The sequence below is a fragment of the Lepisosteus oculatus genome, chromosome 15, assembly GCF_040954835.1.
Source record: "Lepisosteus oculatus isolate fLepOcu1 chromosome 15, fLepOcu1.hap2, whole genome shotgun sequence".
Lineage (NCBI taxonomy): Eukaryota > Metazoa > Chordata > Actinopteri > Semionotiformes > Lepisosteidae > Lepisosteus > Lepisosteus oculatus.
The window spans coordinates 3,699,004-3,711,663 of record NC_090710.1 but is presented as its reverse complement, the minus strand read 5'-3'; the positions used below and the strand labels follow the sequence as shown (position 1 = coordinate 3,711,663).

Sequence of the window (12,660 nt, the reverse complement as noted above, 5' to 3'; positions counted from 1 at the left end):
GTGTCCGCGGGAGATCTGAATTCCCACAGATTGAATGAGTATTCAACATTCTGCATTACAGCTCAAGAATTCAATTGTTACCTCAACCTGAGTTGATATCAATTTAATTCCTATGAGTGACATACTTGCTTGCGAGTATCTATACTATATTGAATCTATACCTTTTGTATTCTGCTAACCCTCACTCTTAAGATCTGTTATATTTATATGCACATTTTACGTATTAATAAAATGTATTGTCGTGTATTAGTATCCGTGTGTGTGTGATGCTGAGTTATCCCGCAAGGTCGGTTTTCTAAGAGCCATCAAAGAATCATTTTGTGACTTACTGCTACAATTAATAATTGTCCCAGTAAATGCACAAAGCCCCTACACAGTACAGTGATGGATCCCAAAATGCCGCTGCTTCAGACTGACCTACCGTCACACTGGCACAGTTACTCATCATAAATGCATTCAAAGATTCACTCTGGTGTGTAAAACACACAAAAGCAAAGAACGTTAGGTGATGACAACTTGACTAAGCCGCGAGAGACTTGTAAGCACTGCTATTCTAATGCAATTCCGTATTTTTGTGGAGTCCCTGTTTTAATTCAATTATCCAAAACTTTCATTCGTGATCAGAGTAGATCCACCTTCATGCAGTAACCCACTGGGAAAACAGAAATGAAAAAGGCTGAGTCCACCTAGTCAGCCGCTCCCCGCCTGTTTGCTCTCACCTTCACGTAGTGCACCAAGTTCTCCTGCTCGTTCACTTTGTACGTTTTGACACCCATTTCCTTGGCCACACGGAGGATTCGGTTCTGGGTCGGGCCCACATAGGCACCTCCAAGATCCACATACTGACAGGGCTTGTTCTGAATTCAACAAAGGCAGAAGGCAATGATTAGAGAAGTGCTGTACCTTTCTACAAAACAGCATTTACTGAACAGTTTTTACTCCTGTAATACAAATCAACAAATACATCATGAAAACATACGTGCACGTACAGGATGCAGGAGCCTGTACCTGGCCACACAATTCCAGGAGCCAAAGTAGATTACAGAGTAGGCCAAAAAGACTGACAGTAATCAACTCGCAGTGAGTGCTGAACCTTGACCGATATTGTTGAATAAATTGGGGGAAACAACACAAGAATGCAATGGATTTTTTATGGAACTGCCAAAAATTATAGGCATTTCAATTTTCGTTTCAGTGTTCCTTCATTTCTTGCAGTCCTCGAACAATATCAGGTTTGCCGTTTGTGTTTTTCGATAATAAATTACAAGTCACCTTCCTTTGTCATGACTCTTATGCAGAGTCTTAGGCACTGGCCTCCATTACCGCTACTGTCTAAGTGAGGGAACAGTCTGAGGACAGTATACAGTCACAGCCAAAATGATATGGGCAGTCAAAAATAACTGAGAAACTCCCCTAAAAAACTCAGAAACCCCAGAGAAAATAATCTGTCATTTTCAATTGTCATAGATTCATTTGATTCACTTAGTAATTTATTTTCACAATACAATAAAATCAAACAACAAAATGTAAACAACATTATTTGCATAACATGAATAATAATATAAAGATGAATTTTGAACTATAATTCATGTTTGCAGAGGCTATAAACAAATTAATGTTGCTTTTTTCCTTTTGAAAAATGGCATGAAAATGCCAACTGAACAATCTAAAAACGCATCATACTTGGCTGAGTAAAAGCTCCCCCCTAAAGCAAGGAATCACAGTCCACCAGGATTATACTGGAGACTGACCTCCTGTATGAACGACTGGGACTTCTCTCCTCCATCAAAGTCATCAGGACTCACAGATCATGCTAATCATGACGTCATCATACTGTCACCACGAAAGCCACAAATATTCAAAAATAAAACTTCACCTGCATGTTTACTTAAAATTCCCTTCATTATTTATTCATCTCAATTTGATTTAGATCAAATCTTATCAAAACCATCAATGGCTGAGTTACAATCCCATCCGAGGAAATGTTTGACCTTTTTAATTCTTATTAAAAAGGGATGGGAGGGATGTTACAGCAACACCAATTACCCATTGGGTCTCTTACATCTGTACCCTGAAAGCTTTGGAGAATTTAACTGTGCTGCTTTCTTATTACACATGTCAGTTGTCCAGATAAAGACCTGGTCAGCGCAGGCCACACAGGAACACTCTTCATTGCCTGTCAGGTGTCTTACCTGCACAGTGAAGGTCCGTCCGCCTACTCTGTTCCGAGCCTCCAGGACCACAGGGTTCAGGCCTGACTCCACAAGCAGTTTTGCCGCAGTCAGACCTTTCAATGGAACACACACAGACATAAGGAGATTAGAAACAAGAGGCCATTCAGCCAATCTGCCTTGGTGGGATGCTACTAGAGAAGTGAACCCAGAACCTCATCTAACTGTTTCTTGAAGGAAGCCAGAGTATCAGCTTGCACCGCCTGATAGGTTAGCTTGTGTTGCATACTCCCACAACCCTTTGTGTAAAGAAATGTGTGCTTCCAGGTCTCAGTTCTTCAATGTACTTTCTTTGTACTTTCCTCTTGTGTCCTGTGTTACTTTGTGAATTTGAATACGTGGATCAGAGGCATTTGTAGTCTTCTGTATTCAAGACATATAACAATAGTCAGCTCTCTTCAAAGAAGCATTTAAGAAAAATGAGCAGGGTGGACCAGAGGCAGAGGAAGACCTGCTCAGAACACCTGGATCTCTTGTTAAGATACCTTGATGTTAAGCATTTCTTGACAGAAACCTCAGCCAAGAATTTACCTTTATTTTCATACCAATAATAAACAAAATGAAGTCATCCATCTTGGAATTTCTGTTTTGATATTTTTGATATTTTGAAGAGGTATATATTTTTATTTAATTAATAGCCAGTTTACAAGCGCCTCTCTGCAAAGCAGTAGCTGAAACTGTTAAACCACATTTGTCTTTCCTGTCATCTAGAAAATGTGACAATGAAACAACCTCAGAAATATGTATCAGACATTAGTCATTGAAATCTCGCATTCATTTAAGGAGGCTGTGGCAACTACAACAGGCTGTTTCTGTCAGCAAAGAAACTCTGTCTAAACACACAAACTTTGAAACTTTGCAATATTAAGTGAACCAAAGAAACAATGTTGACAACATCTGCATTAAATAAATTGCTCATTTATTTTAAAAATATTTTAGTTATTGACATAAAGTTCAATATATTGAATCAGATACTTTGTGGTACATTAACACATTAGTGCTCATGGTCATATTGAAGGAGTTAACAAAGATTTTGCCCAGTGCTGGTATCTTTCAGGATTATCTTTTAGAAAAATTCAGCACCTACATATCTTCAGTTGTTTAACATGCACAATTTCTGCACAAAAAGGATTTCAGTGTAAGAAATATTTAGGAAACAGAGGCTGCTATAATACAATAATAGGAAGCCCGTTTTCAGAACTTTAATGCAGAAGTGAAAGCACTTCCATTGCAGTGGCGTAAGAGCTTGAAAGCATATATATTCAGAGTCATGGTAACTGGAGGGTTTTACAGACGGTGAGGTTTGTAAAGGCTCTGGTTTCAGATCAGCTGACCACAAAGAATGTCTTCCCTCCACACAGCAGGATCTGAAAGCCATTAGCTCTGCAAACCTCTCACCAGAAAGGTCAACTACAGTTTTGATGTTGCAATCTGATATTTAGTACACTTCACATCAGAGCCTAATAATTTCTACTCCAAGACAAAAACAAAACAGGAAAAGGCGGGGTTTCCCTCCTCTCGTCATCTTATCTGTGTGCTTAACATCAAAAGCTGACTTTCCAATGACATTTCAAGGAAAACACTTCAGTTTGCAACTAGGGAGCTTTTTCAGAATAGACTCTAGAGTCTAGAGAGTAAAAAAAACACAAATCTTTCCAGAAACAGCTACTGTAATTGCTATGGAAATATATTGGTAAATATTTCAGACCAGAGTATTGCACACTGGAAGAACACATGAGTGTAAGTCTGGAGGTCTAAAAAAAGACTTGAGAAAACAGAAGATAATGTAAACAGCCCCTGGCCTGTGTTTGGGCCCATGTTCATTCTTGGGTCCATTCCAAATCCTAGAGTTAAAGATATGCTGCTCAGAACGCTGTACTGTATAAAAACAAGCAAGGACAGCAAACAATCATTCCAGATTTTTTCTTAGATTGTGCCCAATTTTGTTTACCTTGAATGAATTCTGACCACCACTGTAAATCTGTTACCATTTGCATTTTCCTTTTTTTATTATTATTTTTTTTATTATTCAAAGATTGAAACAAACCACAATTCACAGAATGGAAGAATAATGCAAAAAGCCGAATTCAAAATGAAAAAATCATTGTCGTGTGTGACATACGGGCAATATGGACTGACTGGAATATACTGAGATGCTCATGAATTGAACTTCGCAATGTATAGAATTATAGTTTTTTATGCTTTTGGCTGTTTTTTTTTTTCACTTTAGAGAACAGAAAAAAATATTTTTAAAATAAATGACATTACACAACCATCCCTTTACATTATAAATATACATCATACATGAAACTTTTTCTGCCTGTTTTTTCACATCCTTTAATCTATTTCTTCAAACTACATGACCGAATAGGATAGGAAAATGGTGTTAAGGTAGTGTTTTCTACACTCTCTAAACCTGTTTACATTATGGCTAAAACATACAAGCAGGGATAACAGCTGTACAGATACCTGTCATTTGAATGTTTATGAGACAGATTTATCCCTGTACATTGACATGGTCGCCCTGTAATAGGCAGTGAAGTGTAATAGGAAACCCAATAGGCCAATCCTATTCGGATTTTAATTTAATTTTAATTTTAGATTTTAAATCGAATGGTCCTTAAATTTCTTCTGTTTTCCCAAAATGTGCCAGTAACTCTGGGTAAAGCTAATTATGCAATGTTCGTTAAGGTATTCTCAGTGTGGAGAGAAAGACAGCCCTAAATTGCTCCAGGCAACCACTGTCCTCGCTGTAATCTAATCACACACTCAGTTTTGCACATACACTCATAATTACATCTGTCGTTTACCATCACCAAACACTATAACTGTGATTGAGCTCACTTCCCAAAGGCTGGGAAAGGGGTCTCTCTGTCCTCGGTTTACACTTAGAACCAACAGAGATTTTTGTAAAGGAGGTTAGGTGGTGTCATAGCAATAACCTGGACTTGAACATAAAGAAAACGAAAGAGCTAATAGTGGACTTTCGGAGACAAAGGCCATACACTCACAGCCCACTCAGTATTGATGGAACGGAAGTGGAAACAGTCACCAGCTTTAGGTTTTTGGGAATTCACATCTCTAAAGATCTAACCTGGACTGTGAACACTGACTCTATCATGAAGAAGGCTCAGCAGCGCCTTTATTTCTTGAGGTGCCTCAAGCGACGGGGGATGCCAATACATGTGTTGGTGAACTTCTACCGCTGCACCATCGAGAGCGTCCTCACCAACGGAATCACCGTGTGGTATGGCAACACCTCTTCGCGAGAAAGAAAGGCACTGCAGAGAATGGTCAATATGGCCCAGAAGATCATCGGCTGCGGTCTCACCGAGATTAAACAGCTCTATGAGGACCGCTGCCGTGGTAGAATTCTGGCCATCACAGAGGACAGTCAACACCCCGGGCATGAGCTCTTCACCCCACTGCCCTCAGGCAAGAGATATAAGAGCATTCGGACACTTACCACTAGATTTTTCAATAGCTTCTATCCACAAGCAGTGAGACTGGCGAACACATTTAGCCATCCCCCTCGGACCACACCTACACCATCACCATCTACCTCTTTATGATTTCTTATCTATTGCACATCTCCAGTCATTGTTTACATGTCTGTATTGTTTACATTCAAACTGTCCACATGTTTACTTGCACATTGTCTATTGTTTGTTTGTACATTGTCTTGATGCACTGTTTGCACTTTGTCTTGTTTTTTATACTTGTTTTACAATCGAGAGACTTTCTGTAAGTAAGAATTCCATTGTACTAGTACCGGGTACATATGGCAATAAAGTTCAAGTTCAAGTTCAAGTTCAAGTAATGCTGAATAAGGTCAAGACCAAATCAGCCAGACCTCAAACTCTTCTGACCATTGCAGATTCTAAATGCTTTACTTGCTGGGGGCTTCATGATTTTAAGAGTACTCTAGTCTGCCTAACGGAAAGCCACCATCTAATATCGGGATTATATTATGCAGGCAGCAGATGCCTTAGTGCAAATTCTGCTTGTTGCCTTTGCAAATGCCTCTCGGTGGATATTAAAGCCATTTCATTTGCAAGTAAGCATCACACTATATCTCTATCTATCTCTCATATTTTGAATGCTTGGGCATTTCATTTTTAGGGCTTACTGTACAGTAGCAGGACATATTTACATACCTTAAGCAGAACCAGCTGGACACAAGCCTCAGATCAGATAGCAATCCATCGAGTTCCACGGTCTGGTCTGACCGGCCACTTGTCTGTAACCCATCTTGCCCTCTTATGTTACTGTCTAAATTTGCTTCCGTTACTTTTGCGGCTCAGTGCAAGAATTTTCCATGGCAGCTTCCTGCCATGAACTCTGTAACGAACATACTGTGCATTCTATGAAGTAGCTGCTAAAACTGTTTTCAGAAGCCAGCTTATGAAAGCATACCAAACCTCATTAATTCACTGTTTCGTAAGCTGCAACCTAGTCCTTTGTGGTTTGCTACTAATACATTATGCTTCTGTAATAAATCACATATTACACAATCTTTTTTATATACTGTATATATGTGTTTATATATTAGTTCAGATGTCCCTGTCTCTTACATTTAATTACAGCAATATTTTTTAGTTATTTGCCTCAAGCACCATATTAAGAAGCTCAATGGTTTACATTACTCTACTATTAATCTTATTAGAGGTGCTTCTTACCAGATTCACCCCTGTGACCTTTGCACTGGAACTGTATGGTTCAGACGAGCTGACGAGGAAATAACAGTCATGCAAACAGAACTGAAATTAAGACCAATTCCTTCCTGTGAGATAGATTTGACTCATGTCTGAAACCTATTTTATTTTACTTGTGCATTTATACTTTTTTCCTCTTGGGGTTGAGGGCGCAACACTTCTTTTGTTGCAGAGGTGGGGGTTTCTTGGCCGAGTCATTACTGCAAAGGAGAAAATGTGGATTGATACGGATAAAGAATGACATTGATTTGTACAGCACTAACCATCCCATAGGATTCCAGCAGGCATTCTGCATGAGGAGCCTCATTGCACAGCAGAACAGATGTAGAAGTAAAAATCTGCTTTTCCAGTTGATGAAAAAGGTACTTCACATAGACCAGATTGAGCAAACACAGGGTAGAAACCGTGGTTCAACGACGACATTTGCAATAAAATAAAAGATAGATCCACCGCGTTCAAATCGGGGGACAAAGAGCTGTACAAGAAATCACGGTATGCATTAGAAGAAGCCATAAAACGCGCCAAACGGAGCTACAGAGTGCGGCTTGAAACGCAGTGCGCTGACACCCGGAGGCTGTGGCAGGGATTACAGTCAATCACAGGCTACAGGGGCTGCAGCCAGGAGATTGACACGAACAACGCATCCCTGCCTGACGAGCTGAACCACTTCTATGCCCGCTTTGATGCTCTGAACACGGGCAATGCTGAGAAGACCCCAAGTGTGCAGGGCGAGTTTGTTCTGAGACTCTCAGAGCAGGACGTGCAGAAGACTCTGAGCAGGGTGAAAATCCATAAGACTGCAGGGCCTGATGGGATACCACCTCGCGTTCTGAGGACATGTGCAGCCCAGCTGACCACAGTGTTTACGGACATCTTTAACTCCTCCCTGTCACAGTCCATGGTCCCCACCTGCTTTAAAAAAACCACTATTGTTCCAACCCCCAAAAAGACAAAAGTGACATGCCTGAATGATTACCGCCCAGTAGCATTAACATCTGTCGTGATGAAATGCCTGGAGAAGCTGGTGTTGTCACACATCAACTCCTCCATATCAGAGTCCCTGGACCCCCTGCAGTTCGCCTACCAGAGCAACAGATCAGTGGATGATGCTGTCTCCCTGGCTCTGCATACAGCCTTGGAACACCTGGACACTAAGAACTCGTATGTGAGAATGCTGTTTGTGGACTACAGTTCAGCATTCAATTCCATCATACCCAGTCAACTGGTGACAAAGCTCAGGGGACTAGGTCTGTGCAACTGGCTGCTGGACTTTCTTATCGAGAGACCACAGGTGGTGCAGATAGGCAATAAAACATCAACACCACTCACCCTGAGCACTGGAACCCCACAAGGCTGCTGTCTGAGTCCAAGGTTGTACTCCCTATTTACTCACGACTGCACAGCAAGACACAGCAACAACCGCATCATTAAGTTTGCAGATGATGACGAGTCCACTTACAGGGATGAAGTTGTACAGCTGCTTAGGTGGTGTCATAGCAATAACCTGGACTTGAACATAAAGAAAACGAAAGAGGTAATAGTGGACTTTCGGAGACAAAGGCCATACACTCACAGCCCACTCAGTATTGATGGAACGGAAGTGGAAACAGTCACCAGCTTTAGGTTTTTGGGAATTCACATCTCTAAAGATCTAACCTGGACCGTGAACACTGACTCTGTCATGAAGAAGGCTCAGCAGCGCCTTTATTTCTTGAGGTGCCTCAAGCGATGGGGGATGCCAATACATGTGTTGGTGAACTTCTACCGCTGCACCATTACCGCATGCACTTACCACTAGATTCTTCAATAGCTTCTTTCCACAAGCAGTGAGACTGGCGAACACATTTAGCCATCCCCCTCGGACCACACCTACACCATCACCATCTACCTCTTTATGATTTCTTATCTATTGCACATCTCCAGTCATTGTTTACATGTCTGTATTGTTTACATTCAAACTGTCTACATGTTTACTTGCACATTGTCTGTTGTTTGTTTGTACATTGTCTTGATGCACTGTTTGCACTTTGTTTTGTTTTTTACACTTGTTTTACAATCGAGAGACTTCTGTAAGTAAGAATTCCATTGTACCGGTACCGGTTACATATGGCAATAAAGTTCAAGTCAAGTCAAGTCAAGAATTCACCAGGTACCAAGGGTCAAAACCACAGCTCTTACAAAGAGTGTGTTAATAATAAACAAGTAGTATGGATCTCAGCTAAATGTGTTATGCAATGGACACCACTTCCTACAATACGTTACCATAGTGGGACACTGACTTTGGAAATTCTGTTCCAGAGTGAAGAGCACCACCTACTGGTCCACAAACACCACTTACAGCAGCAGCAGGTTTTATCTTGGAGGTCCACCACTGCTTAGCTACCGAGATTGTATTTCAGTGTTACTATTATGTACTGTGGCGAAACTGCCGACAGTTCCAAAACAGGACACAGCTGTACCCAGGAAGGCCCAACCCCGAGTCCATAGGAATTTACAGTGGGCAAAGGTCTTTCACCATATCAAATTCCTTATCCCTGCACACTGCCCACACCTGCAAACTGCGTTCTCTCGCAATGAGGTATGCCTCCCTGTTTAAAAAAAATTGGTTAAGTGCAAATCTGGTCACCATGGCATTTTCTAATCAGGACACAGGATTTGTATATGCATGATGACATGAGATGACTAAAGGTATTTATAACAACCAGGTGCACAAGTGCATTTCAGAATCACTGGGTTTGTTTAGATATTGTCACAGATGTCGGATGGGCAAGCCGTGGAATGGCCAGTAGAGACTCTATATGTACCGGTAAAAGGGGCAACACAGAGCTTAGCACAGACTCAGGGGTTCGGACGATGTCGGTATAAAAACCTATGCCTTCAGGCAACGGCACAAGGGAGATTAGGGATAACTCCATATTGTTTACGGAAGAGCTGGCACAGTCGCCGGCACCACACTCTTGGCCTGAGCCCTGCAGTCCTACAGCTGCGCGTTGCTTCTCAGGGGACCCTGGTCTGGGTCAGCTGATAATACTCTCTACCCACGTTGCTCCTTGAGCAGAGAAGCCGATTTGAATCCTTGGAAACAGCATTGCGTGCATTTAAAAAATGTCCTGGAAAGGGAAAAGCTGACACAGGACTTTGCTACTTCTCATCAGCACAGACCTCAGGTATCCAACCCTGGTGCCACAGAGAGGTATGAGAAAGAAGAACTACAAGAAGTCACTTGTGCAAAACATACTGTATACGAATATATGCAGGCAAGCAGAAAAAGGATCCATCCTTCCTCCCTGATTTCTATCATAAATGTGTTAGAATTCCATTTCAGTTGTTCAGTTAGATCCTAGTAAATGCGAGAGGGATGACACATGCAGAGTATATTTGATGTGGCTGGTGGTTCCCTGATGGAGAGGCTGCCAAGACCCACCCAAAACCATCCTCAGAAACACAGATGCAGAATTCAAAACACTGAGCTAAGAGTGAGTCATCTAGGCTGCCGTTTCGCTGGAACTGAGCAGGGTTTCAACCAATCACGACAAGTAACAGAACCAGTAAGACGCAGGCTTTGGGTGGTATGACTGGGTTCAGACGCAGCCACAGGCGACAGGACAGAATGCAGGTGGAATAGGAACCACTTGCTGAGGTGTGCAGGATGTTATTTCCTTGGTTTTGGTTTCCCGGGATGCGGTATGAGTGAATTATGACAACGTCTGCATTGTGTTTGTATCAGTTGCCGTGGTGACTTGGCGTCACCTATGTGGACGCAGGAGACGCAGACGTGGTGGCAGCAGAAAGCGCTGGGTGACTGGAAGAGTAGCTTGATGGGAAGAAGAAGGAGACTCCCAGTGAGCAGGCAGCTGTATGAGCTAGACTGAGATTGGATTTCTGTGGTTACTTCAGAAGCTGGTGTAAACTGGAAGAGATGCTGTCCCGAAGAGTAGCCAGATGTGCAAATTTCAAGCTGAATCACCCAAGAAAGGGGGGAATATTAGCAACGCATGTGGCTAGAAGCAAGGGAGGGGAAAGAGTTGAAGGCCTGTATGGACCGTTTGGACACCAGCGGAGGAAGGGAGAATGGTGGAGGGAAACCATGGGTATAGCTGCCTAGGCTGGAGCACTAGGGACAGCATGGGGGCTAAAGAGGAAGTCCGGGGCTGGTACAAACTGTCTCTGTGCGCTCTCAGCCATGGGGCAAAGTGGCAGTCAGTGACTGGGGACCGAAGGTGCAGTAGGTTGGACATTCGACCAGAAACAGAGTGAGGAGAAGGGAAGAAGGAGAATGGAGTGGGAGAGAGTAGGAAGAGAGACAAAGTGGAGGAAAAACTGCCAAGGGGGCAGCTGCTGGGAGGTTCTGCAGGCTTGATGATATCAAGAGACCTGAAAGAAAAGCACAGATTGTACGGAGGGCGCAGAGCTGCTGTCTTTAGAGGAAGCAATGAGGCTGTTGAGACAAAAGCGGTTCTGATCCTGGATGAACGCAACGGAGGTACGGTCTCTGGAACACTGAACGTGAAAGACGTCTGTCTGCAGTGGGGCGAGACACAAAGTGTTCACATGAGAGAGACGTGCTACAGGAAGTACCGGGTGCAATTATACGCTGGCGAGTGGAAGCCTGCCAGGTTAGGATCCAAATTTCCTCCTGAACTTCTATTTTAACTTCTAATTCCATTAATAGTAATATGTTGTGGTGCTTTCAGATTTCCTTCAGAGATGTTTCATTCTAAAAAGCTTTCTTCTAAAGATAAAGCTTTGATTAAAGTTACTTTGTTTTGAAAGGTCAAGGTCTTTATAAATATATAAATTAAAGGGACCTTTGAAATCTTTTATTCACTGAATCTTGTATTCTAAAGGGAAGTCATAAAGTACTCTTATGCACTTAACCTACCTTTAGAACACACATCTACTGCCTTGGTACCTTGATCAGACAACCTAATACCTTTTTACAGAATTGCGGAATGGATCCATAATCACCAAAAATAAAGATAATTTTCAAATGCACTTACTGCAGACCAAAGTCCTTTGTAGTGTTATTTTTCATAAGAGGACAATTTAACCTGCCGTCAGACAAAAACAACTAAAAATTACAAACTAAAAAAACAGATTTATATGAACACAATATAAGGCACAGAGAGACATGCATCAAACAATATGCTGAACCTACCAAAATCATGACAATTCTTGAAATTCAAACATCAAAGGCTGATTTAAAATTACTTTTGATATAACCTTCTTCTGGAAAATTTAATACACAATTACTGTGGAATACAAGGCTGACTGCAGCATTTTCATTATATATAATATTTACATAACCTTACAAACATACATACAATATACACACAGAATGTCATGTCTGACTGAAGAAAGTGATGCCTACACCAGCAAAAATGTTCTAAAGTGTCAAACTGTTAAACTGAGGGTCTGTGTAAGTTGCTGAACTCCCATGAGTTTACACTTACAATTTCACAACACCCAAAAATTGGAAGATGTTTACTGCGGACTGTATCTAGGTCTAGTAAGATCTGCTGTAGCCCTTTTGGCTGAGGCCCAACCTTCTGGCTGTGGTACAAGCAGGCTGGGACCCCCTGCAGAATGAGGGGTGACCAAGGGGCAGCTGCACAAGTAGAGATGGGGTGGAGAAGAGAGGTCTGGGGCAAAACGCAAAAAGTAGAGGGGTTTGCGTGAGATAATAATACAGCTTTGAGAAATTACATCAGGAA

General features: G+C 41.9%; 1 protein-coding gene across 1 annotated transcript in view; it reads right to left on the bottom strand.

Annotated features, from left to right (window-relative positions):
* mao (monoamine oxidase) overlaps positions 1 to 12,660 on the bottom strand; it is a 57,175-nt gene that overhangs the window by 33,409 nt on the left and 11,106 nt on the right. Inside the window, exons 2-3 of the mRNA XM_069178907.1 lie at positions 2,193 to 2,287; positions 720 to 857 (exon numbers count right to left, since the gene is read on the bottom strand). Of these exons, the coding sequence (XP_069035008.1) occupies positions 720 to 857; positions 2,193 to 2,287 (233 nt within the window). The remainder of the gene's footprint in view (positions 1 to 719; positions 858 to 2,192; positions 2,288 to 12,660) is intronic.